At 37.2% G+C, this 24,366-nt stretch overlaps 1 protein-coding gene across 1 annotated transcript in view; it reads right to left on the reverse strand.

Moving 5' to 3' along the window:
- Positions 1-840: 840 nt before the first annotated feature.
- The window catches only part of ALDH1A1 (aldehyde dehydrogenase 1 family member A1), a 63,715-nt gene continuing 40,189 nt past the window's right edge, over positions 841-24,366 (reverse strand). Inside the window, exons 9-13 of the mRNA XM_089691072.1 lie at positions 21,434-21,618; positions 15,980-16,144; positions 15,233-15,390; positions 7,089-7,163; positions 841-1,018 (exon numbers count right to left, since the gene is read on the reverse strand). Of these exons, the coding sequence (XP_089547198.1) occupies positions 946-1,018; positions 7,089-7,163; positions 15,233-15,390; positions 15,980-16,144; positions 21,434-21,618 (656 nt within the window). The 3' untranslated portion in view covers positions 841-945. The remainder of the gene's footprint in view (positions 1,019-7,088; positions 7,164-15,232; positions 15,391-15,979; positions 16,145-21,433; positions 21,619-24,366) is intronic.

The raw sequence follows: 24,366 nt of genomic DNA on the forward strand, positions 1-24,366 counted from the left end.
TCAAAGATGGCAGGCAACAGGATGATGTCAGAAGGGAGGCTCCGCCCAACGTGTTTCGTCATCAATATAATTTAAGTCCCGGAAGACGTCTGTTGATGATGAAACGCAACGGAAGGAGCCTCCCTTCTGATGTCATCGCGTTGTCCACCATCTCTGAATCAGTTTATGATATGAATGCTGCTTATTCCTTCAGTGTTTGTAAATAAGGTTTTATTTGCTCAATAAAGACACCTTGATTTTACTGCACTATGAGAGGCACTTTTTATTTTTACATGGGCTACTCTTGATATCAATATCAGAGTGGCTTACTGACATCTATGTGGAACCTTGGTCGCAGCCAAAGTATAGGAGTTGGGATGGAGCTGTGTCTGTACAGAGCCTATTTTGACTCCCTATAATTAAGGGGTCTGCTTATCTGGCAAGCCTCCATTTTTTCTATATGGTGGTGGTCCATTCACTTTGGTGGTTTTGTAGAAGGAATGAAGAATATCACTACTGATTATTACTCCCAGGAAACTGATGTTTTTTCATGAACTGTCTGCTAAGGCTGTTTTTCACCTGGACTTAGAGGACTTATTGTCCTCTGGATGGAGTGTTTGTGATTATATTCATATGATTAATTTCAGCACTTTACAGTATATTTATATCAGTTGTTTCTATTTCTTCATGGATTTGTCACTTTACTCACACATAGTGAAACATTAGTTGTATACTGTATGTAGCTGAGGATACGTACAGTTAATATAGCATTCTCAGCAAGTGTATCTGTTAGCGCAGTAATCAGTTTGTTTGGGCCAACTTGGCCTAAGTGAACTATTTAAAAGGACATTATATGTAGGCTTAGGCTTTAAAACTGTTTTACATTTGTTTTTACAAAAACATGATACTCTTTTCCAAGATTGTTGCAAATTTAAAAAGAGGAAAAAAGGAGAAATCTGTAGATGTTTAGGAGTTCTTCTGTGAAATTTTCAAGGTAACGGACTTCACCTCTGTGTATTCATGTAGGCCATATTCTCCCCTAATGGAAATAAATACAAAAAATAAAACCATGACTTGAGCCTCTGTAACATTTGCATTAGATTGAAAAACTTGAACACAATTTTTTAAGAAGAATGAAACCACTTGTTTGTGCTTTCTCCTCTCTTAGAGCTTTTGTACTGCCAAAATTCTGGACTGTACTTTCCACGTTTCATTTCATACTGTATTTTTGTAGTAGGCTGTCATTCTACCAAACTTTGCAAGCAGCAGTAGGATGAGTGTGTCTCACTCTTTATAAAAAGGGACTATGAAAGGCCAAGAACACATTGGAGTTGATTTACCAAAAGCAAATAAACTATTCACTTTGCAAGGTATGTTGCACATCGTAAAGGAATGTGCTTCAAGGCTCAGTGAATGTGGTGAAGTTCAGGTTGCAAAGAATACCCAATACAGTGCAAGAAACATTTTTTAAAAATGCATTTATGCTTGCTCATGATGGGATGATGGAAGTCAGCAGAGTTTCACCTCAATCGCTAAACTCTGGAGCAAATTTCCTTGCAAAGTGCAATTTCCCTTACTAAGGACCTACTTGCCTTTAGTTAATCAACTCCATTGTGTTACTGTTGGGAAAGAAACAAAAAAAATAGATCTAATTAATAGGGGTCTGTAATATTATTTGTGTAAACATAATATTAAAGACCTATACAGTATACTTCATATTCTTTTGTTGTTCTTAAAACCTTTTAAATTACTTTTCTTTTCGATAACCACTTGCCCTCCACAGGATTTGCCTCCCTTCATGACCAGGCCATTTTTTGTGTTACGGCGCTGCGTTACTTTAATTGACAATTGCGTAGTCATGCAACACTACATTATTAAATTTAAGCCCTTTTTTTCCTCACAAATAGAGCTTTCTTTGATCGCCTGTGAAGTTTTTATTTTTTTTTTTGTGTTATAAACAAAACAAAACTGACAATTTTGAGAAAAAACAATATTTTTGACTTTTTGCTATTAAACATATCCAGTAAAAAAATTAAAAAAATCAAATTTCGTCATAAATTTAGCCCAAAACATATTCTGCTACATGTCTTTGCAAAAAAAATCCCAATATGTGTAAATTAATTGGTTTATGTGAAAGTTATAGCGTTTACAAATGGCGGTATATATACTGGGATTTTTTTTTTCTTGGTGTCACGTATATATACATGATTTTGCACACCCATGCCGCCCTGTAGCAGTATTTCTGCTATAGGGTGGCACAGAAGCAGTTAAACCATAAAGCGTCATACCGGATAAATGACTCCGATTTTTTGGTTTTCATATGCTAGTCTCATATCAACAACGAATCAGTTACTAGAGTTATGAAAGTTCTTGTAAGACAGAATACAGCTTCCCGTGATGATGTAATGTATTGTACTGTATGGTAATGTATTCTTTCATTTCCATACATGCGTGGTCCAGGACACTTGATCTTTTGTACAGACGAATGCTGTACTGATTAAACGAAAATCGTTTGTTCTGTTATCGTATGAGAAAAATGTTCACATTTGTCCCTTCTGATAATTTCATATGAACTGCTGTGATCGGTTCTCAAAAGCTGTGTACTAACAATCAGATTATCAGACGATCCCTCTGACAGCTGTATTTTTCAGAAAAGTTTCACATCGTTTGTACTAGTCTTTGGTTTTACAAGTTTTAGATTAGTCCTTAGTAAACAAACACTCAATGTAAATTTCTTGACTAGCCAAGCACTCTGTATACAATTTAACATTTTCTTTGAGAGATGCATACATCAAAATAATTTTTTTTTTTGCTTTTCTTCTTCTGCTATATATAGTTCATTATTGTTTTCTTTTTTAAAGTTCTAGGCATTTTGCACAGAATGTAATATACTTAGGGTACGTGCAGATGGCAGTAATGAATAATGCATTTACCCACATACAGTATTTATGCATATGTGCATACAATACTGACCTTGGATGCAGATTTTTCAATTTTGTTCTTACAGATCTGTACGCAGCACAAATCTATTGATCTTTAGGCACTGTATGCATAGACCTATAGAAATCAATAGCAATGCGTTCAGATCTGTACTGAAACTCAAGATTACTTTTACAGGTCTTCTTGCTATAATGCCTTATTCAGTGATGTGTATTCTGTAATGTGGCAAAGCTCAGCTGATTTCTTTCATCCAATCATGTGCAAGCAAAAATGCTGTTTTTTTATTTTCCTTGCATGTTTCCCTCAGATCTAGAGTAACTGCACTTTTATTGAACTTGCAGTGTGCTTCCAAATGCACTTGGAGTGCACTTGCAGTGCACAGCCTATTTGTCTTTAGCAAATCAGTAAATCAATCCCATTGACTTCACTGCAAAAAATGTTCACCATTTAGTACAGAGCAGGGTATATGTATTAGTTTGGATATTTTTTGTTTGCTTTTTTGGCCATGCTAAAATAGAAATAAAAGGGTTAAAGTAAAAAAAAAAAAAAGGTACAAGGAGTGATAACACTAGATAGCAGGATTTCTTCTTGGATCACAGTTTCAGCTTTATACATCCACCTGTATTGATCAAACAGTATATATAAATGTATACATGTACTGTTGCATGTACAGAATGCTAGACTGATTTATGGTAGCTGTAAAATGAGAACACCTTCATTTTATAGAACTGACTTTTTTCATGTACTGATATATTAATGAAATTGTGTATATTGTTCAAAAAAAGTAAAATCTACTAAATTAAACATCAGCTGAACTGTACGCTGTTCAGTTTGTAAATGATTAATTTCTCGGTTTTTTTTTTCTGCAGCCTAATTGTTAGTTGGTATGTTTTCATCTGCCATCACTTTATTACTATCATGCCCTCCTGGGTTCTTGTGATAATTTATTGTAAGCAATTTCTATAAAGGAGAAACACAGGGACATTCATGATGTGACAGTGATAAGCAGGATAGGGACAGGGATTGCATTGTATTATTGCAAACCTGAAAAATGTAAGGTCATGCATCCTTTGCCCATTTATCAGTAGCTCCATCTGCTAATTAAACATATTTTGCTTGAACAGTGCAAACACTCTTGCCATGTCCTCGTTTGACATAGATTAGCTAATTTGTACTAAAAGCACAATACTGAAAGAAGACCCAGCTATTAAATAATATTTTTTCACTAAGATTTCAATCATCTTTCTCCTCTTTCCTGCCCCACTCCCTTTTGTTTTCCATGTGTTCCCCTGGTTATCAAGACAACGCCTTAAATCAAGTAAAAAACACATTTTTTTTCCTTACTTGAGCAGTAAATGCAATGTTTAATCTTGTTTCTTTTATAATAGGATCTACAACATACAGGGAGGTTACTGCTGTCCTAAATGCTAGTTTTCTGGCTCTCTTTCATCTGAATTTTAGCATTTTTAAGCCACTGGCATGAAACAGGTATGTCGATTAGGAGTTCTGGTTTGCTGCATGCTTGTTTCAAGGCAGTAACTCAAAGTACTGAAGCCAGGGACAGCTAGAACAAATCGCATTTTCAGACAGATTTCAGGAACGACAGCCTAAGTATTTTGTCTAGTATATGTTTCCATTTCCAACCCTCTTGTAAAATGGGATTTGATTACCAACACTTCAAACCTGCCTGGATGGCCATATTTACCCTAGGGAACCCAAGGACTACAGAATCCAGGGCTACAGAATAAGGGCCTTGTCATTTTAGCGATCCTGTTGCTGTTGGCTGCTAAGAAGAGAGCATCAACAGAGCAATGTGTTAATGCCACATGAACAACAACATTGTTTTAAGCTTAATTCTACTTTAAAGGCCAACTCCAGAGTGATTTTATAAATTTTTTTTATACATCTTTATTTAAAACTGTGGTTGCAGTACACACCTTCAATCTTGAGCTGGCCCATATAGCACCTGATCTCTGCATTAAAACTTTAGAAGAAACTACAAAAAAACACCATATGAGCTTTTAAGGTGCCCCAAAGAGTAATACACTGTAAACACATGTTTAAAAGTATAAGGGAGAATCACTCCCCATAATACTAATAAATAAAAAAATAATAATTTATTGGTAATGAATATAAAAACTAGACAAAGTCCAACTAAAATCCTTCTTAACTTGCTACATTATAGCAGAGCCCACAATAACCATACATTGCATTAGACACAAAGGAAATGTGATATAAATTGATCTTAGCAAGGTATAATAGCTGTATTGAAGATGACTATAGTTCCTCAATGTGTTTTCGCATGTTTTCTGCTGTAATGTATTACTGTGTGTTACTCTTTGGGGCACCTTAAAAGTCCATATATTGTTGTTCTGTAGTTTCTTCTAAAATCCTTTTGGATGTGGTGTCCCCATTTTTGCAATCAGATGCACCCAGTACGTTTCTTTGTAGGTATCTCTGATTCAAGATGTACTAAGACATCCAGGATGTTTGATACCCAGCGTCTTTCAACCCAAATAACTGGAGACAGAGTAAGAGTGCAGCAATTATGGTCCTACCTTCTGAGAAGGTGCCATAACAGTGCCCTGTACTCTCAGCATATTGAGGCAGAGAGCGAGAATCATCCAGGAACACCAATCTCTGGAAGAAGACCATAGTGGAAGAAATATCAAGAACTCATTGCCACATGTGACTTGCCAAAAGACATCAGAAAAAGGAAAGTAAAAATATATATTAAAAAAAACCCACATTTTGCTGCACGGACTAGGAGTCTTCTGGAAGAGGAGGATGGAGCCCAGAATTGTGCTTTAATTATGTGAATCTATAATCTACTACTTTATGCATTGTCAGGAAATAGGAGACAACATGTGAGGTAAAGCAGTGCACATAACAGCAAATCTCAGATTTTATATATCTCTGACTCCTAAATCTTAAAGTGGAAGTTCAGGCAAAACCAAAGGCTAAACCTACTCCTACCCCCATTCTAAGGCTATTCTATCTAACCCTGTAAAGAAAAGACCTGTACACTTACCTATTCTGAAGCCACTCCAGTCTGGTCTACAGCAAAGGCTTCTATGTAGAGGAGAGGACGTCACCCATAGACATAATATGGGCATCCATTGTCGGCTGCTCTTCCTCTACACAGATGCCGCTGTTGACAGCTGACCCTGGGACCAGACTGGAGAGGCTTTAGAATTTGTAAGTATAGGGATCTTTTCTTTACAGGGTTAGATAGAATATCCTTAGAATGGGGGGTTGGAGTAAGTTTAGCCTTAGTTAGGTTTTAACTGAACTTGCAAGATATTTCATAAGTAAGCTAGCACATTCTTAACTATTTAAAACTGAATGTTCAGATTCTCACTAAGCCCAATCATTACTGATTCTCTTTAAAATAGGTCAGTGTCCCTCTCTATATAATGCTATGATTCTTTTGGCTGGCTTGATCATTTAAGGTCTAATTAGCTGAAGGATTAATTTCAGTTGCCAATGAGGCAACACAGTGGCTAAATGGTTAGCACTTCTCCCTTGCAGTACCATGGTCGTTGGTTTGAATCCCAACCATGGTACCACCCACTTGAAGTTTTCATGTTCTCTCTGTGCCTGACTGAGCTTCCTCCCACACTCCAAAGACATGCCGGTAGGTTAATTGGATCCTGTCTAAACTGGCCCAAGTATGTGTATGTATGAATGTAAGTTAGGGATTGTATACCCCTTGAGAATTAGGGACTCATGTGAATGTATAATATATATATGTAAAGCACTGCATAAATTGACAGCACTATATTAGTACCTGTAATAAATAATACAAAATAAATGGTAGTTAATATACTGTATATTTTTGTACAATCAAGGATACTACATAAGGACATATATTTTTTGCAATCCTCTGTATATGCAGTCCTTAGGCAAGCACTCCTGTCATGACCAGTGCAATCTGAATGTTTGTGGAGAATATAGAAATGGTGAAATTTTCAAATATGACCAGGTAAACGCATAATGAAATTTAAATTAGGCCCAAACGCACAATGAAGAATCAGTTTCTACTGGTGCATGTTTGGGAAAGCTTGAATTGGCTTCCAAACAACAAAAGCAAAGTTAGGGTAATTACACTGATAGATGATCCCTTTTCAAATAACTGTTACTAAAGGTCTGTCTATATAATTACTTACATTTCACGTCCATTTCCTGACATTTTAAATCCTCCAAATGGACACTGTGGGGACAGGGCGCTGTAGCAATTTATCCTGAAATATAAATAAAAAGAAAACAATGGTATTCTTAAAAACTGAAATATATAGGAACTATGAAAGACATAAAATACCATAGAGCAGGGGTGGGTAACCTTAAAGAGGTAGAAATCTACCTGAACAACATGGGAGAAATCAAAGATCACCAAGCACAGTGTTGCCTCCTCACACCTGATTTAACCTCTAATTGCTGTACTACCATGTCACAATTGCTTGCACTGCACAGCAATTATGGGTTTAAATCAGGTGATGAGGAGGCAACATATCGCCTCCTCACCACCTGTTAAATGCACTGGGATCGCTTTGCAGAGGAGCAGTAGTGCCTACTGCACCTGTGAATGAGCCCTTAGTTGTAATAGGCAATGGCACCCTAATGGATTGTTCACATGTAAAATTGGGGGGTGGTAAAACCCTACAGTTGAATCATGGTTTTACTGCCCCCAATCCCTACCCCCTTTAGCTACTGAGGCAGCAGCCAAAGGTATACACATGCCGCAGTAGGAATTACACCCCCTGTTGCTTTTGGTGGGTGCTACCATCTATCAACCAAGACCCATTCAAGTAAATGGGCCACTCTGCACATGCCCTGCAGGGGCCAAAGGGTTAAAGCAGGTGGTGGGAACGCAACACACCACTGCCTGTTTAACCCCTTGTTTGCTGTACTGCACAAGGTTGCAGGGTAATTTTAGAGCGGCCTCATTCACTTGAATGAGCCATGCTTGGTAGGTGCTAAACCCAACAACCATGACAGGGCATAGGAGTATCACTACAGAGGACACATCAGCTTATGTGACTCTTTCTTCCTACTACAGCTCCAACTTTACAAAAAGTTCCTCTGCATTGCGCTCTGTTTGATGCTCTGCGATGGCAAGCTCAGAGAGAGGTCTACAAGTCACCTGGCCAAGATCTACTGGTAGATCACAAACTACTGGTTGCTGACCCCCACCATAGATCAAGCTGATACTGCAGACCTTAGTAATACTTTTTTCTGAAAGACATGCAGCAAGATGTACAATTCACACTGCACTTTTGATTCTAACAACACATCAATTAAATTAATCATAATTTTACCAATTACAAAGGTATTTTTGAGCAGTGTGCTGATCATTGACTCCTAAGGGCTTGCAAAAGAGGAAGCTGTACCCTGGGACTGGCAGGGAAATAATTTTCCTGACTCTGCTTTAAAGGTTAGGTTCACCATTTGGAACAGTCAGTCGATACACTGACTTCTCAGGCTCCTGCAGGAAAAAATATTAAATGCATTTTTTTTTGGAACAATATGTGCATTTATTCTTTTTTCCTTAATAGTGAACTTAGAATTTAACTATTCTGTATTTCTGTGCTTTCTCTGACTCTCCTACTGCTTCTTGAATTTTAACCCACTACTTATAATAATTAAGTCATCAGTTTAAGTCATTGTCCTTGTGTCAGTTTTGGCACTAGGAAGTCCTGCTATTCTACCAATATGACAACAAGTATCACTCTCATGGCATTAGGGGACATTATGTTCGCTTTGGCTGGATATGGATACAAGTATTAAAAAGCCACATTTGCTAATTTGTTTATATGCCCCTATTTTACAGTTGGGCTGAATTATATATATATATATATATATATATATACACTATATATATATATATATATATATATATATATATATACAGTATATATATACAGTATCTCACAGAAGTGAGTACACCCTCACATTTTTGTAAATATTTTATTATACCTTTTCATGTGAGAAGACTGAAGAAATGACACTTTGCTATAATGTAAAGTAGTGAGTGTACAGCTTGTATAACAGTGTAAATTGCTGTCCCCTCAAAATAACTCAACACACAGCCATTAATGTCTAAACTGCTGGCAACAAAAGTGAGTACACCCCTAAGTGAAAATGTCCAAATTGGGCTCAAAGTGTCAATATTTTGTGTGGCCACCATTATTTTCCAATAATGCCTCAACCCTCTTGGGCATGGAGTTCACCAGAGCTTCACAGGTTGCCACTGGAGTCCTCTTCCACTCCTCCATGACGATATCACGGACCTGGTGGATGTTAGAGACCTTGCGCTCCTCCACCTTCCATTTGAAGATGCCCCACAGATGCTCAATAGAGTTTAGGTCTGGAGACATGCTTGGCTAGTCCACACCTTTAATCTCAGCTTCCTTAGCAAGGCAGTGGTCGTCTCGGAGGTGTGTTTGGGGTCGTTTATCATGTTGGAATACTGCCCTGCATCCCAGTCTTCAAAGGGAGCTGCAGACTGGGCTTGGCTGAGTATGACTCGGAAAAAGGGACTTTATTTTGGAAAGCAGTTACTTAGGGTGTTATTAAGACAATTTAGCAAGTGAAATGCAGCCAGTAAATGTAAAGGGAGTAAATTGCTCATAAATCCTAATGGGCCTGCTCAGCTGGGAGTGGAAGATTGAGCTAAGAGGTAAGAGAAGAAAAAGCAAAAACACATTCCACACACCAAAGCCATGAGCTGAAGATGTGGCTCAGCAATCCATATAAACTCACTGGAACTGTTTGTAGAATCAGCAAGGGGTTGCTTTCTGGTATTCGATTTATGAGTTAAAGTGTTTGTGAAAATTACATTGACCATACAACTCAGTATTAAAATCTATTTTTTTTACATTAAATATATTTAAAGCATATGTAAACCCTATGAATTATTTTTACTTATTTGTTTTGCTCTGTTAAATATTCAGTTGAAAGCATATTTATATCTGTTCAACAAGTGCAAAAAATACCTATTGATCTTGATAGAAATTCAGAGTTGTCCTCCTCCTTATTCCCCTTTTTGTGGTATCTCAAGGAGTCTTGTCAGACCTCCTAATTGTTTTCTTTGATTACAGAGCAAATGCTCTGTATGTTGTAGAAGGCTCTATGTTGGGAAGGTATTCACAAGTTTAGCAACACCATTTCTTGTAATTTAGTTGTGAATTGTCAGCATACAGAAATTAGGAGCCAAATACATTTTTAGCAGATCAAAAGGTGTTTTACTGTACATGCTGGGTCTTTAAGGAGATTAAACAAATGGTAATTTGCATGTATTGCAGATATGTACTGCATTTGTTCTTTGGCCTGACATATAGTTTAAACTCTTCCACCCAGGTGAAAGCTAAAAAAAATGAAGAAGGGGGGAGGTGGTATGATTACAGGTGGCACATTTTCTGCTAAAAGCAATACACACATGGCTAATTGAAAATTCAAACCTTTTCCTATTTACCATATTTGTGATCATAATTCAAATAGATTTTGCCCATATGTCTATTTGCATTATTTGTGACCAGCTTTAATAATGACAAATATTAAATTTGAAAGTTATGTGTTACATAATAACCTTACAAAATAATGCATTCATGATAATGCTAGTATACTATGAAGATACAATTTTGTGCAAGCCACTATTATATCCTGAAAGAGTAGTTACTGTAATGATAGTGTATGTAGTTTCATTAATACCCTCTTTTATATGGATGACTGTTGGAGTACACGCTAAGATATTCATTGCTGCCAAGTTTCAGTGTTTCTCCCAGTTATCTTCTTCTCTGAAGCTCTGCCATGTTGTACTTAGATGAAAGTCCAGAATTATCAGTAGGTGAGAAATACTGTCCAGTTATTCCGGTTATTAGAAAATCTGACTTTTCTCCCATAATATGTGGCTCATTTAAAAAAATAAATACTTTTGATATGCTTTCCATGTTGAATTTCTATCCCCACTTAATAAAGATTTTGAGCAGAGATCAAAGGAGCACAATCAAAGGTTGGAAAGGTTAGACTGGTATACAATCCTTCCGAGAAAACACAGGAAAGTCTACTAGCTGACAAATGTAGGTCTGTCTCCCTTTCCCTTTTATCTAATGTGTGCAATTATTATGCATGTCTTAGTTGTACTTTATCAGGCCCAAAATTGGATATGTTTGTATTATTCAGCTTCCTAAAGTATTTCACATCTTCTTGATTGTAGTATTAGCATTAACATTACTACTGGGCATATGGTTAATTTCATGTCAATGGGTGTTGTTTTCCTGCTTTTGACATGCATTTGGAAAACACAGCAAATGCAGGTCAGCCAAATCCCGCTGACTTTAATTGAGCAATACAATTACAAGGGTTTTCAATTTGAACACAGCTACTTGCATTTAATGAAAAATGCAGTGTTTGGCTAGAAAGCCCAACAACGAAAACCCTTAGGTTTTTATAATGCACCATTCTCTGGTGTAGAATCATTCACCCTCATTTTAAACACATGGACTATTCTTCTGCAGAGAATGGTTGCTGAATGTCAGATTTAGTACTTGATAAATATGCCTTTCTGTTACTCTATGTGTTAAACCATCCACAGATGGATCAAAATTCAGCCAGTTTAGCAGGAACTGCTATCTATGGGCAGGCTCTATGGGCAGGCTGGTTGTACTGAAACCAATCTATCAAACGACTTCAGAATGAGCAGCCTGTCAAATGTTTTTCGCATGATTACTGCCGCTGGCTATAGCGAAGCATGCACCTAAAGAGGAGTGGACAGAGTGTGGGTGTACCTGAAGTGGGTTCATCATTGTGTACAAACATAAAGTACATGGGCTGTAACTGGTCAGTACAACCGTTCTACACATACCTCAGTCAGATTGACTATAACGTTATTAGTATGATTTAATACAACATTTTATTTCTAGGATGTAACTTGTTTTAATGAAGGCTAAAGATTGCTCAAGAAGCTGATTATGTCAGCATTTATACTCAGAGCTACCTACTGGGCAGCTTCACTCAACACATCCAACTCTGGGAAAATATGTGACCTTTAGAATGCTATCAAACAAATAAGCCAAGTTCATGCAGGTTCTATATTCCCAGCTTCAGCCAAAGACAACTAAAGGTAGAAATTCTGTTAACACATTAATGATTTACCAAGACCCGTTTACTGCACTATTACTAAACCTTTAATGTTCTACTTGCAGCATTGAAAGTTTATATTTGTAAAAAAGGTTTTTACCTCTATGTAGTAGCTATCACACGTGTATTTTATTCATAATCTTTGTTATATTAGTTCTGGATTTTAAAGTTGTTCTTAATAATCAGTCTGTTCCAAACTAATTTTCTCCATGGATCACTACAAATTGTTATGCATTATATATACATATCAAAGGTTGGCATGTTTGTTCAAAACATGATGTGTAGTATTGTACAGATTTAGGTGTCCTTTTATCAAGCAGTAGTAAATGACCGCTGCTCAGTTCTCCGGCATTCTCAGAGGAGACAGTTCTCTTCTGAATGCGTTTTTATGAAGCGGTGTAGATCACTTCTCCGAATGAAGAGAGAAGCGATCTACAAACGTTTTCAACGCTGGAAAACGGCGAGATTACAGTAAAAGATCAGTTTACTAAACAGCGGTAAATTATCACTGCTTCGTTTCTCCAGCTCTGGGCTGGAGAATCTGGATGGAGAACACAGATTGCCAGTGAAGGGCTGACATCGCTCCTTCATATACTGGCCATCTGTGTGCTGAGATGAACATGTTCTCCGCTGATCATCTGTTTCCTAACCACAAATGATCGGAGATCAGCAACGATCCTCAGGATTGCAGCTGATCTCTGTTTCATAAAAGGACACTTAAAGCAGTATTCAACCCAAAACCAAAAATACTGAAAAATGTATTGCAGTTTACCAATCCTTAAACGTAATATCTGCACTAGTTTTATTCTTTTAAGCTTGTTTTCCTTTTTACCTGGTGATCCGGCCAGTAACACATTTCTTGTTTTAAGGTGTTTCTGCTCTGGATGAAGGAGCAACTTTAGACAGCAGTGTTTTCAGTCTGAGGAGAGGGTAGTGTTTAGCCAGTCATACATGGATCGGATGAATTTCAATCCATGTATGTGCAGGGTGGTTGTACACAAGTCAAACTACTGATTGACTTCTGCACAACCAACCTGTCAGATTTTTGTCACTCTATCAGCTCTAGTTGGCAGTGCTAATCAGTGTATTCTGACAGCAGGAAACTCTCTACTCTATCAGAATACAATAGCACAGAGGATGGGTAATTTTTTTCCATTCAACCCACTGGTTGAAAAAAAAAAAAAGACTCATCTATGGCTAGCTTTATATGCACCAACAAATTTTCATTGACTTGACAAACGAATTCAAGACAAACTTGTTACAGCATCAGTTGTATTTTCTTTCAGTGTTAAGTGGTTTGTCTCAACCTTCTAACTCACACTTTTAAAGAAAAAAGAAATAGTTTGCTGTGCCTCCCAATACAGGTCCAATCTAAAGGTGGACTGTAGTGATGTGAAGTATAACAAGAAGTGGAATGAAGTAATATATTATATGCAAATGAGAGAAGATATTCCCAATTTATATATGGACATTCACTGTTAATAATTTATGCATATAATCACTTTTGAATAGCATATGTATTATTTATAGTATTGTATATTGGATTGATTTGTTGGATTGGGAGGCGCAGCAATCTATTTCTTTTTTCTTTGATGTATATTGATTGCGGGAACACAATTACATTACTAACAGGAACTCCCTTTAACCTCTTGCCGTCCGCCTGCTGTTTATAAACGGCAGGGCGGTGGCAGTCCAAGGTCGGGTTGCCGTTCCTAAACGGCACCCGCCTTTTCTAGCTGTGCGCGCTCCCTAGGAGCGCGCACCACCGCGATCCGGTGTCCGCTGTGTCCTCCTCGGAAGGGACCTCTGTACGAGGTCCCGGTCATGTGATCACTGATTGGCGAATCAGTGATCACATGCAAAGTAGTAAGCAAGATGTCACTTGTGACATCATTGCTTACTACGTGTGAAATCTGTGAATGATCACAGAGGTCACATGGTACAAGGCTATTCACAACAGCCTTGTACCATGTGACAAGCTGTGGCCAATCACAGCTCACTCAGTATTTCTCAATGACTGCAAGAATGCAGACAGAGAGAAAGAGAAATGATTGCTTTTACATCCTATATGGGTGTAAAAGCAATCAGTGTAAAAAAAAAAAAAAAAATCTTCATCACCCCCCACAAGTAGTACAGTGACACCATGGTGACACTGTACTGCTAGGGTGACAGTATGTAAAAATAAAAAATAAAAATAAAAAATAATATAAAAAAAAATAAAATAAAAATGTAAAAAAAAATGTTTAAAAATTATAATGTTTGGTTATAAACTAATTTGGATTTTTTTTTTTTACTAAAAAAATAACGGAATAAATTTTGGCCAAGATTTAGGATGAAATATTATTTATTTGCAAAATTTTATAAAAAAAACACTTTTTTTCAAAATTTTTGGACTTTTTCATTTACATAGTAAAAAAAATAAAAATCCCAGCGGTGAATAAATACCACCAAAATAAAGCTTTATCTGTCTCAAAAAAATGGTAAAAAATTCATATGGGTACAGTATTGCATGACCGCGCAATTGTCATTCAAAGTGTGATAGCGCTGAAAGCTGAAAATTGCCCTGGACAGGAAGGGGGTAAAAGTGTCCGGACAGGAAGTGGTTAAGAACATAACATAACATTATTTGGTTCATTTTTCATTTAAAAGAGGCGGGGATATTTTAACTCTTATTTTTTGTTAACTCACTTTTGCTGGACAGCTTGGTCTGTTAAAGGGAGCTGAATATGTAACAGATTTAGGCTTCATGCACATGGCCATGCAGGGGTTGTACACTGAGCAGAGCCTATGTAATTATTCACCTGGGACCTGCAACTGGCATGCACAGCCACCTATTGAAATACATTAGGAAATTTGGCTGATTATTTACACAGACACTGCATGCTGTTTGCCCCCCTGTATGGCCACATGTATAAAGCCTTACTTGCAGGCGATAATAAAGGGAAAAAGCCTGAAAAAGAAAACTAATACAACCACCACATCTAAGAATTGGTAAGCTGCAATATAATTAATTTTTGTTTTTGAGTTAAACACCGCTCCAAGATTTGAAATGTTGGCTATTAAGACCAGTATTTTTTATTGCACTTGGACACTGTAATTGATTACATTTCTGAAGATATTATTTTTTCAGACTACTAACTGAATATCACAATTGAATATATTTTCAAATGCTTACCAGACAGTTCCTGCTTCAAGGGCGGAGGAAACAGTTATTGCTTTATCAATATCTTTGGTGAAAATTCCTGCAGCCAATCCATATGTTGTGTTGTTTGCCCTCTTAATTACGTCCTCAATAGTTTTAAATTTCATAATCTGCTGTACTGGCCCAAATATCTATAAAGATAAAATAGGTAATCTAGATTAATTCCTAATACCATAATACATTATTTAGAGGATTGACTCTATTCAATAATAAAGGTCAGTCCAAACAATTAAAAAATTATATTTTTGTAAAATGGAGTCATAGGTTTTTTCAGCTCCTGACTTTTTAAATGTCTTGGATACCCACAAGATCTATGTTCCATAGTTTCTGATTACATTCCTATCCACTGATCATTTTTTGGTGTTTCTGATCTCTGTTTTCTGATCAAGAACTCTATGATATCAAACTTTGTTTCTATCACAGGAAAGCACATATTCATGAAAGAATTAGAATTTTAAAGTGGTGATGCAATCTTTTTTCAAAGGTCATTTCCAGTATATTATTGGCTTGAAGCTGGGGTCCAGCAATTTACACAGAATTTTACAGCTTGGTAAAAATTAGTATATTTTTTTTTCAAAAAAGTAAAGTTTTTACTTATTATTAGACTGAATACATGTTGAAGTATTACATTAAAAATGGTCAACCTCTGCATCAGAATCTCATATACTATAATTTCTTTTGTAAACAAAAAGCTATTATTCTATGTTAATTTCAACATACCTCTTCTTTGGCAATGCGCATATCATCCTTGACATCTGAGAAGACAGTGGGTTGGATAAAGAACCCTTTGTTACCCCAGGAGCCACCTCCACATTCCAACTTTGCTCCTTCTTTCTTTCCACTTTCAATTAAGTCAAGGATTCTGTCATACTGTTCTTTGTCAATCTGTAATGCAGAGTTTTTGTTGTATTAAAAATGAACACATATCTTCCAAAAGATTGACATGACCTATTTTAATCACAGATGTATGATCCAAAATGAACAGAATGTTAGGCCCTTTCATTAAGCTTGTAATGCTTTTTCCTAAGCTTACCCATTGATTTTGTAGTATAAACATTTCTATACATAATAAGTTACCTTTGCCAACTTCAAGGAGAACTAGTCAAAAGCCATGATACATAGCAGCACCTCAAGACTTCAGCAGACACATAATGCTGGTTGATCCTTTGGGAAGTCTTTCACTTTTATGTTCTCTTGGCAAATAACTATTGGTTGCCAGTTTCTACTGAGAGAACATGGTGAGTGCACAGACCTGCACACTTGCATAATGCAAACATTCATATTTATTTCAGATAATTACAAAGCGCCATCAATTTATGCTGTACTTTACATATATATTGTACATTCACTTCAGTCCCTAACTTACATTCATACATACACATACTAGGGCCAATTTAGACAGGATCCAATTAACCTAACAGCATGTTTGGAGTGTGGGAGGAAACGGAGAACCAGTACATGTTCCCCTCAGATCTAGAGCAACTGCACTTTCAGTGCACGTGCAGTGCACAGCCTATTTGCCTTTAGTAAATTAACCCCAATATATTGCTGTATACTCTGTGTGTCATATACATTTGCTTCTTGCCAATAAAGCAATTGAAACTGATGTTAACGTACAATATGTATGCAAAGAGCTGTGTAAATTGAAGGTGCTATATAAGTACCTAAAAATAAATAAATAAATCAGTAATGGACAAGATAAGATAAGAATCTTTTTCTGTTTATCGCCCTGGTCCCCTGCATGGTCTGAGAGCTGATATTTTGAGTGTCTTTGATTATCTGAGGTTTACTTGATATACTTTATTACCAATAGCCTTAATCTGGTAAAGACTGGTTGAATATAAGTTAAGTGCCAACACTCTCAATGCATTTCCCTGGCAGAGAGGGATAAAGAAGAATGGTCTTAGGATAGGCTTTTCTAGAATATGTGACTGATTGTGTTTGTGTGAAATGTATTTTCTTTAGAGATCTTATGCTGGCCACTCACTCTGCAAATTTCACAAGTTTTTAATTAGCTATTGATCACAAAATAAATAACAGATGAAGGCAACCTACCTCCAACTCTTTAAATAATTTCAGCGTCAACAGAAACTGGTTTGTTGAGTTCATTCTTTTGGTCATTTTTGTAATTGAAATTCAGATTCCACAACTAAAAAGTGATGCTCCATTGACTAAAAGACCACAAATAAGCAACCAACTGAAACTTTAATAGCCTACAATGCAATACATTTTAGTATACAAAATCACTGTCCTCTTTTTTTATATATACCGTTTAACCTACTAATTGAAAAGATGAAAAACATGTTTATAAAATGTAAACTGAAAATGTCAATCTCTTTCATATGTTCAGTGGGAACAAGATGTCATTATATAATCTTCATAACTTCGAAAAGAAAGCCAGGTAAATTGTCCTGTTTGTGCTTGCCTTTTAATAACATATCTTTAAAATGCATGCAATTCTACGTAATGGTGGTATGCAGCAACTATCTTGTGCAATGTCTTCAAACCATAACTACTCATGATCACAACATGAAAAGAATTGCTCTGAGAATCACACAGTATTGGTGTGAATTTTTTTTCTTTCTATTTAGCACTTGAATTAAGGGATCATTTAATCCCCTCTTTCTCAATCTCAGGTTTCTTTTCTAACAATTAATTTTAATTTGTTTAACTAGTAACTCGAGCCAAGCTTCATAATGCAGAATTTGTATACCAGATAATGAGAATAGCTACAAAAGTGCTATGCTTGATTGGGTAGCTGTCTGCTTTGTAAGGACATAATATGGAAAGGAATTCAGGTAATTTAGTGAGTGGATCTTCTTAACACAATAAATGTATGCCATAGTGTATACATTATATTCTGTTTGTATACTTCTTCTATTCTTCTACATAGGAATGACTGGAGCCAAAGCATACATTTTTGTTTCTAAACCCTTATATAATTATTATCATACTTGGGCACCACTAAAAACACACATAATTTTGTTTGCAAATGTTTTTATTATTATTATACAGGATTTATATAGCACCAACAGTTTGCGCAGTGCTTTACAAAATGTTTTTACTAAAGTTTTAAACAGAAAGTATGGTAAAAAAGACACCTTATGGTCAAAAAGACATTTACCCTGAGTTAATAAAGGTGATGGTTATTTTTGCTCCATAAGAACAATTTCAGTGCATTGCTTCTATAATTTTGTAGTGCACCCCCAATGTTGATTTCTGTATACTATATATAAATATGCAAACCAGTGTGTGTCTCAGATTCTGAAAATATTGTGGGTTGAATACATTTCAACTACTCCTGATGCATCACTAGCTCTTAAAATATTTTAACACTTACCTTTAGACACCATTAGAATTACAAACCATTTGCTACAAGGATATAACTATAATTATGTACACCCTAAACAATGCCAGTTCATGGTACATGATATAACCTAATCATTTTACACCAGCTCTATTCAAATGTAAATGGAATCACTTTGCAACTAGGCTATATATATATATATATATATATATATATATACATATATTTATATATATATATGATCATCATACCCCAGTGTGTAATATGAAAAAATAAAACATTTCATTTTTTTTCATTAGCAGGATATAATCTCTATCCAAATAACAGCCACATTCTTCTATTTTACAAATCCCCTTCCTACAGTTGTATCTCAGTGAACACATCTGACTGGATGCAGTTACTGTTTGTCAGACAATTTTCTACCTTCAATTTTTTAATCAAAGCTATCAAGCTGGGTTGTATAGAGAGTTCCCTCCCATGGTTGAATTTTGACTGATTCAGTAGAAAATAGTCAAAATTTACCATGTATCATAACCAACAATACATTTTGCCCCTGAAGCAGCCCAGCAACATGTCCCCCCATTGCAGGTTTGCTTGGTACACATGCCAACTATGGTGTACATGCAGTGGGACAAAAATGATTAGAGCTGAAAATGTATGACACATTGGGGGGTGGGACACGTGAACATATGTCTTAGATGCCTTTTAAAGATCCTGAATCCAAATGTGTTAGATAACAATGTAAAGAGCATTCAATTATAAAACAATGTTAATTACTTTTGTGGTCTTGCTTCTTTTTTAGCATAATCATGGCTATATTGGTTATAATTGTTGTGTTTTGTGGCTCTGTTATGTCTACTTTTTAGGCTGACATAGTGACTTGAGAACACAGTGGGAAAAAGACTATGGGGTTGATTTACTAAAATTGGAAACTGCAAAACTGGAGGCAACTCTGCATAGAATCAACTCCCAGCTGATTAGTTTCTAAAATTAAACTTTTATTGTCAAAACTTATTTGAACAAGCTGAAGTTAAAAGCTGATTGGCTACCATGCACAACTTCATCAAATGTTGTTACGTTCAGTAAATCAACCCAAATGTACCCTAGAGTTGACCTAAGCACCGCTTCAAATACTCTCCTCTAATAAATTACTTATCTCACCTTTGTGAGTAGTTCTAATCATCTTTTTTCTTATACTTAAGCTGGGTACACACAGTCAGCTTTTTTTTCGTTCAACCCAGCAGCTGAACGAAAAAAAAAACTGAAGCGCTCAGGAAGAGGTCACTGTAGTTACTACGCAAGGATAGTACAGCAATCTCCCTGCTGAGCTATTGTGTTCTGGCAGGAGGACTGTCCCCCCCCCCACCAGAACACACCAGTCAGCACTGGCAGGCACTGGCTGCCAGCACTGATCGGATGCTGGTTTTCCAGAAGTCAGCCGTTCAGGCGGGTGTACACAGGGACCGAATGTTTCTATTGAATCAGCCGATACCGACCAATATTTGGCCCTTGTGTCTGGGGCTTTAGTCAAACTATATAGTTTCCTATAAACTCTCCTTAATGGATTTGATTATATAATGCATAGCATTCAAATGGTGGTAGTTCAAGATGTAATGAAATATGTTTGGAAAAACTGAAGATAATAACTAGTTTACAATTCACTGCCAAAAACTTGTTTGCTGAAAAATTCTTTTGAATAACATAACATAAGAACCAATAAAAGCCAATAGATGAATAATGAAAACACACAACTTATGCAGGAGTTTTATATGTCACCACATTCTAAAACAAACTTTATGCAGTTGAGAAATACAATGGGCAATTCTAAGAGGATTGTAGGCTTTAGATCTTTCTTTGTCGAAAGTGATAGTCTGATTAGACACCTAATAGAAAAGAGGACCAAAAATGCATTTATGTTGAACAATCAAGTCTGCTTGTTAAAATCTCACAAACGACAGACTTAGTTTTATAGTATAATCTCCCACTACTAAGATATGGGTTTCTTATCTTCTTCTCTGTAAAAAGATGTACACATCAGAATTCAATTTGGTAGCTGTTCAAGCGGTATGTTTAATCATGTGGCTAGGCCAAGGACTGAACACAACACCTTGGACTCTGGCCAAAAGCTAGACTAGTTATTTTCTTGCACATTTTGATCCCAAAGCATAGAAAGCCTGGGAACCTGGCAAATTCACACACGACTGATACAGCAGCTTTTACTTGGATGTATAATTATAATACCTTTGGGTCTGATTATGTGCAAAACTCTTTCCTTAATGCACACACAAATGAATCATTCTTGCATAACTGTTAAGCTAAAGGTGTTATATTCACAGTGCATCTGCTTATGTGATATGATTGCAAAATACAGTCAGCAGCACACCTGCTATGAGGGAAGATAAGCAACCCACTGGGGATAGAGAGTTATTTGGGCTTATTCAGAATATGAAAGGCGTGGTAACCCATAGAAATGAATCAGAAATCATAGTAAGACATGCCGAGTATTGTGGTGGAGAGGCTGAAAGAGAAAGATTGCCCACTTTGCATCAAAACACTTAGGATGCTTGACTAGAAGGGTAGGAAAACTGTCATACAAATTTGCTGTCAGTTCAGTTCTAGGTATAAAGACACAGAGAGGTGGAATTGTAAACACACAGTACATTATTTCACTGATGCCAATGCACAAACCATGCAGGAAAAGCAAAAATGTGTTTGAATGTGTGCTGGCCCTGAAAGACCTTGTCCTCCATCCTGTGTTGGCTATTTAGAAGTCCATCCCTTTTTGCCTTGTTGTTGTTGACTATATTAGACTCTAGGTTCCCTCTGGAGTAGCATTAGGAGTTGATACAATATTGAGACATACTCACCTGTGGACCATGATGTGTTCCAGGTGTAAGAGGATCTCCTAGAACTCTCTTTTTTGCCCTCTCAACACTTTTGCGCACAAATTCGTCATAGATTGTCTCTTCCACAAATATCCTAGATCCAGCTATACAACATTGTCCTTGATGATAGAACAGACCATGGTGGGCAATCTCCACAGCAATGTCCACTGAAAAGGAAAAATATAACCCACATTACTAAAGGATTATCTGTTATTGCCAATTCATTGGATTGATCTAAATATACTGTATATATACTGTATGTGTGTATGTGTATCTTAGCGTCAATCTTATTTTATGCACAAATATCTACTTGCAGCAACAGATTAGTGCCTTGTTAAAGTGGTGGTAAATTGCATTAACCCCCCTCCCCCCCACAGGCTCATGTCATAAAGTGCTATTATGCACCGCATACTAGCACATTATGACAGACTTACCTAATAATAAGTGGATCCCTTTAGTGATGCTCTATCACTGCTGACAGGAATTACATACTCACCAGGTCTTCCATCCAGGTTCACAGGCTGTTGCCATTTGAATGGCTGAGCCGCGATGACATCACTTTTGCACATGCATGCAAGAGTCACAGCTGTGGCACACCTATCTCACTGGATATGTATATCTCAATAAGCTGTCCACTGAGAGCATAGTGCGCATGCACCAGTGACTTCACTGACTGCTACAGATCTTGAATATGTACCAAAACAGTTCATGTTTATTCACTATACCAACAGGTAAGCCTTATTATAAGCTTACCTGTAGGTACAAGATAAAAAGCAGCATTTATTACAACTTTAAAGGCATAAAGTGAACCATTATCTGTCGGACTCACCTGCTCCACTCTCCAGTGCTGGGTCTTGTGCCCTGTACCAGACCACTGGCTTGCAGTCAATCAGTGGCCATCAATGCCTCAGCCACTCTGCTGTCAGGCTGTCTCTTAATGGTTGGCGCATGAGATGTTGCCAATTGAGCAACTTATCTCAATGCTAGCTGCTGAGTCCCTTATATTTCCTAGTGATTCCATAAGAGCATCTCCAGTGATCCTCTGTGACCCCTGCATGTTCCTCAGTGTCTCCAATGTTACTAATTCCACTGATACTCTATAATAGACAATTCCAGCCTGCTCCCTACAACCAATTCCTGTGTAATTTTTTAGTGTATACCAGGCATAAACTTGGATACCAGCATTTGTGTGATTCTTTATACACTCCAGCCTCCAACTAATGTGCCTGTACCTTTTACTTCCTTGTGCAATCCAGCCAGTATCCAGTCTTCTTTCACCTGTATGACTCCCTATGCAATACAGCCAGCAATCCCCATATCAATACTTCTGTGATTCCCTGTGTATCCCAACCGGCAACTTGTTACCAGCACTGTGTGATTACCTGATCACTTCAGCTTGCATCCAGTCTCTCTATACCAGTGCATCTCCTGGACTCTATAGATGTCTTCTGTGCCCAGAGGTTGTTTACTATTACTTCTAATGAACCAGCACCCCAGTGCTGCATGAGACTTATCCTGGTTTATTTGTGTTCTGTCTTATTTAGCTGGCTACTTGGGTGAGTCAGAGGAGTCATCTTAGAATCATCATCAGCAAAACCCATCACCCCTTGTGGGGTGCTCTGGTGAAGACCAGGCAGCTCCTTAGATCCTGTGCTTTGATCCTAAGAGCTCTCACCTTCAATGAATAATCTGGCATGCTGACCTCATTCCCTTCCCTGCCATTGAGTATTCAATCACTGCAAAGTCCTTTGTTTCTGTTACCCTGCAAGACTGTGCCTTGTCTGTGGCCTACACAATCACCTAGCCCAAGTAGTTACTACCAAGTCCTGGTTAGCCAGTCTGTCCCGAGTGGAAACAGATCCCTCATCCGTGACATCACTCTATGATTCTTCTGATAAACATTCTGTACCAAGAAACTACAGCATAGTTTGGATGACCCTGCATTATTCATGCACATACATAGCTATATCTAAAAGAGCTAAATATCCAATGCACTACTTTGCTGTGAGTTCTAGTACTTGACATCTGGAAAAAGTCAGCAAGTCTAGCTTGCTGCATAAAATTGCAAATTCACCATTTGCCAAGAATAACTACAATGGCTTTTCCTGTGGCTCCCTTCTTTAAAGGAGAAGTAAGGCTTAACATACAATAAACACACATACTCAATTCTACACTGCAGCATCAGTGCGATGCTGAAGCTGTTCCACGTTAGCTCTAAGCCTGAGAACTGAGTAGTCACATAACTACTGATTGCTCAGCTCTTAGTCTGCTCAGGGTGGAAAGCAGTGACCGTCAGTCACTGCTCTCTGCTCATCCATCCAGCACTCACTGCAGCACCAGGCTGGGGAGGGGGCAGACGCAACTGGCTTCAGCTCTCAGTTCTCAGTCCAAATGTTGAGAGGTGGAGCCAGCTGTCCATCAAGCAGCTGGATGGATCCAAAAAACATTATCGGGACCCATCTGGAGCGGCTTTGCCATGTTAGCTGATAGCTGCAATATCTTGCTGATCTGGGTCACAGGACAGCAAAAATAAGTATACCCCAGTGACCCACAAGAGAAGTATGACCAAAAAAAGATTTGGCCATACTTCCCTTTTATTAAGATCAATGAAAAACAATATACATAGCAAGTTATAGAATAACTAATAACCACATCCAGCTAACCATAATGCATGTTTATACAGAAATGATGTACTCATACTTACACACACAATGTATTGCCAAAAGTATTGGGACACCTGCCTTTACACGCATATGAACGTTAATGGTAGAGATGAGCGAATTATTCAAAAATTCGATTCGGCTGATTCGCCGCGAATTTATTCGCCGCGAATTTAACTTATTAAAAGGGTTTCTAGGCTTCAGAGAGTCTTTATATTAGTGCAGAACACTGTACCTTTAATTTAAATGCCCTTG

The sequence above is a fragment of the Staurois parvus genome, unplaced genomic scaffold, assembly GCF_062004578.1.
Source record: "Staurois parvus isolate SC_StPar_1 unplaced genomic scaffold, SC_StPar_1.0 ptg000549l, whole genome shotgun sequence".
In the NCBI taxonomy this organism is placed as follows: Eukaryota; Metazoa; Chordata; class Amphibia; order Anura; family Ranidae; genus Staurois; species Staurois parvus.